Source organism: Gavialis gangeticus, unplaced genomic scaffold, assembly GCF_001723915.1.
Source record: "Gavialis gangeticus isolate Ggan-Ray unplaced genomic scaffold, GavGan_comp1, whole genome shotgun sequence".
In the NCBI taxonomy this organism is placed as follows: Eukaryota; Metazoa; Chordata; order Crocodylia; family Gavialidae; genus Gavialis; species Gavialis gangeticus.
This window is the reverse complement of record NW_017729034.1, coordinates 48,974,869-48,979,113: the sequence shown is the minus strand read 5'-3', so window position 1 is coordinate 48,979,113 and position 4,245 is coordinate 48,974,869. Positions and strand designations below refer to the sequence as shown.

Genomic DNA, 4,245 nt, shown 5'->3' with positions numbered 1-4,245 from the left:
AGGTGGGGGTCAGGGGGGCTGGGGGAGTATGGAGGGGATGGGGCCTAGTAGGGGTCCCCCATGGTCCCCTCCCCCCTCCTCCAGCCCGTCTTCCCCACCCCCTACTTACCAGTCCGAGTCAGGCTCCACCTCCCTGCTGCAGTGGGTGGGGACAGTTCAAATCACTGAAGCTTTCCGAATCTTTTCTGAAGATTTGGAGAGCTTTGAATTGACTCGGACCTTTTAATTGGTCCCTTGATTCAATTCAGATTCAGAACTTCGGCCACTGAATCGGGCCAAACCTCCTCTGAATCAAATCACCACCCAAAGCTTCACACAGCTGTACTATATATGCGCATTCCATTAAAACATTAAATCAAGTCATTTGATTTTCTGATGTCTCTCTTTCCCACCTCCTTCATTCATTTTTGTGCATTCACTGTTATGTGAAATTAATATAATATTCACATCACAGTTAAGTCAGCGCTTTCCATTTTTTTTAAAGTTTTGTGTCTTTCTATGTAACTATAATCAATAATGAAAGTTGGTATTATCTATTAGAGGCAGGTTTATAAGAATTAGAGGCAGTTATGGTAAAGATAGCCCCCTAAATGAGGACAACAATCTTGAATTTGAATTTAAGCATATAAATTGTACCCCAAACAGTCAGCTGCTGTGCTGACATTTTGACAGAGCTAGCCACAATAATTCCAAGATCTATTTCTTGAGTAATAACAGTGAATATAGAGTCATTGTCATGTAAGCTCATCGGGTTATTTTTCCACATACATCACTTTGTGCTTACCAGCATTACATAAACATTTACAAATCCAACATTGAATTGCTTGAGTATTCACATACTTAACAAAGGCAGGGGAACTTTCTCATTTAGCTACATAACTTACAATAGTATGTCCATTAACTGTGTATAGTCCAACTACACCTGAAAACCAGGGAGGTGGCATACATGTAAGAAAAGGAGAGAAAACTAAAATTTCCTAAATTTCACAAAATTGTACCTAAAAAAGCCAGATGTCTTGATAACTGAGGACTAGCAATCCCTATGCTTCCTATGCTTTTGGCCATGCCCATGATTAGGTATATGGCACTAAGGCTGATCCCAGGCATGCCAGATCAGGCTCACAGACTAGATCTGACCAACAGGCCCACTCCGCTAACCACTGTCCTAATATAAATCTAAAGAAACAACGTGTAGTGTTTTGAACAGACATGTAACTGGGCAGTTCTGCCCCTTGGCAGCAATGCCAGACAGGACATCAGATGCTGCCAGAAGTGGTGGCTCAGCCAGCTGCGTGCTGGCTACTGGGGCTGACACCCCAGTCACCCTCTGCCCATTATTTATTCTGCTGCATGTGAACAGGCAAGGGAGTTGTTTACAAAGCTTGCCTTAACTTCTTCAAAGCTTCTCAGAAGGAGATTTTTTTTTCCTGAACTATTTAATGAATGAACTGAAAATGACAAAACTACATTGATCTGCATCCCCCAGAGTCATGAGATGGTAAATCTACTTACACCTGAAAAATCTATCTGAGAGTAGTTGATAACTCTTGAATTGGGATGAATATGTCTTTTTCTATATACATCACACTCTATGTTTAATTAATCACAAATTTTTAAGCACACTTTAGTATGGGACCTGGATGCAACTTACAGGTTTAAAAACTTACGTGAAACATTGCTACTAAGTAGGCAACAATCTGATATGTTCTCATTGTGCCATAATCTGAACAAATGAACAAAACTACCAAGATGAAAAGCCTTCTTAAGAAAACTACTCTCATCTGTGGGTTATACCAAAAACTTACATTATTTTTTTTCTTAATATCACATAGACATGTTTTGAAAAGGATGATACAGAAATTTACCTAATATTCCTTCAAAGACCATGAAAAAGCTAGTCTTTAATTATGATGTGTTGCATCCAGCTAAAATGGAGATTTAAGGTGTTCTTAGACATGAAATAGCAAGCAAATATTTTAGTCTTTATTGATGATTTCTCTGAGCTGTTTCAGGAATCCCTTTTAACTACTCATTAGCATATATTTTCACATATTTATATATTTCAGTCAGGAGATAGAAACGTAAAAGTGTCATCCAAGATGGATGAAGTTATTAGTGTACTTTACCACTTGCAGGTTGATACACAGCAAATCAATAAGAATTGAATCAGAACAGTGGAGCAGCATATTAGATTCCTTTAAAAGCTGAAACATGCCTAATGCGCTCTCATTGAATGAGATTAATTATTTAAATCTCTGGTTCTTGCAGGAATCCTATGTATGGAAAATGTATCAAGAACGGTGCTGGGAGTTTTTCCCTGCTGGCGATTGCTTCCGAAAACAGTATGAAGATCAGCTCAACTGAGAACAGATGAGGATGTGCACTTGAAAATACATCCATGCATTTTCCAACTCCTTTGGGAATGTTTAGCAGACTTCTTAAATCACAGAAGCTGTGTGCTTTTTGGAGCACCAATGCTCTCTTCTCAATGATTTGACTGTGCTTTTAGTTTTTTGTGTATATGCTTTGAGAACACAGGAGTAAAGAACAATGACAATTTAAAACAGAAACTCTGGAAAAAAAAACCCACAGACCCTTCCTGGACAGAGGTGGGTGACTTTCTAGCAGAGGCCCAGAACAGGCATGTACTCTTTCATTCCATACTTTACAGAAAGTTAACATCTTCCAATGCCCCAAATATCAGAAATAATGTTACGAGTATCACTAATAGGACCCTGACCTGTTTCCTAATTCCACTAAAGCCATTTTTAAAGCCATTTGCCTTCAAGAGAAATGAGAATGTAGCATCTTCTGAGCAGAGAAATGGAGGTAACTGCATACCAACAAGATATAGTAGGCAACTTTTCTTTTGCTATAATTCAAGGGGAGAAGCCTCACACTAATAGAGAAATGTCTTTGTGCTATTTTTCTTCCTTGGCAACCCAGGGCTCTGACACAGAAGTGGGCCATTGTCAACTTGGAGAAAACAGCAGGCAGAAATATATGCTTTATTTTATTTACTTACTTAGATTTAGGTGATGATCACAAGGGAGCGTAGTTTGTTAACAGAATAAATAACCTGGGACCTGTGCCATGAAGGAGCAGGCCTGCTAGGTACAAGAGGAAGAATTCCTGAAGCAGAAGGAACTGTTTTGAACAAGAGGCTGGGCATGACTCTAAAGTAGCACTTCCCCATTGTGGTCCAGCACTACTCCAGTTGCTTTCTATAACTGTCTTGTAGCTAGTAGACACTACTGGGCACAGGATGAACGGTACATGTACTTCATGAATGAAAGGACACATATGCCAGTATACCACCATATGTACCTTTTTTAGGAATAAAAATCAGAAAGTGAATAGTATATAATTCCATTGCATGTGGCATTGTGCTTCTGGATTTTATTTTCTGCTTTTGTTTTCTTTCCGATTTCATGTTTGTACTATCTTAGTTTCTAGCAGCTGGTTTACAGATTATTAAATGTTTATGAACCATTGTTTAATACTATGTAAATTAGCTTGGAAAACAAAGTCAAAGCAAGCTTTTAAAAAAAAGCTTTATTTTTTCCCTATATTGTTAATAACTCGTAATGCCTTGCTTGCATTCCATGCATAATAATAATAATATAATCATGTATAATACTGAGCATCTCAATTAGCCCTCCAAATAAATATGGACACAAAAGGCCTCTCGTTTTCCTTCTTTCCCTAACCCTGGTGTGGAAAAGTCGGGGATACCTGCTTCAAGGAGGGCCCCAACTGAAGAGATCTGTCTGGCTGTTGCAGCCTGGCTGTGCTCCAGAGGGATCTCCCAATCTGCTCCAGCAGAACCTTAGCCTGCTGGGCGAACCAAATTGGTTTAATTACGCCACTGGGAGCCATTTCTGGCCCCGGGCACTGGCAAGAGGAAAAGAAGTAAAGGAGAGGAAGAGGGGTCCGCTTAATGGGAAACCCTTGCCTGCCGGCCAGGACTGAAGTCCCTGGGAACGGGGCAACAGACCTATTGGGTCTTCAGAGCTTGGAGGAGCTCGGGGGGGGGGAAGAGTGGGGGGGAAGCCCTGACTCTGTGTTAATTGATTGCTGCTGGTGCTCAGCTAATCTGGTGGGATAGCAATTAGCAGAGAGCGGAAGGGAAAAAAAAACACTTGAGCACTGGAGTCATGATCGAGTTCCCCAGAAGGTAAATGGGGAAGAAGAAAAGCCCCAGAGATCCCGAACTGTGGGCAGAGAGAGAGAGAAGGTGCTGTC

General features: G+C 40.6%; 1 protein-coding gene across 1 annotated transcript in view; it reads left to right on the top strand.

The window, feature by feature from the left end:
• Window positions 1-2,587, top strand: part of RYR2 (ryanodine receptor 2) — a 784,157-nt gene extending 781,570 nt beyond the window's left edge. Inside the window, exon 106 of the mRNA XM_019526720.1 lies at window positions 2,269-2,587. Coding sequence (XP_019382265.1) covers window positions 2,269-2,364 — 96 coding nt within the window. The 3' untranslated portion in view covers window positions 2,365-2,587. The remainder of the gene's footprint in view (window positions 1-2,268) is intronic.
• Window positions 2,588-4,245: the final 1,658 nt, after the last annotated feature.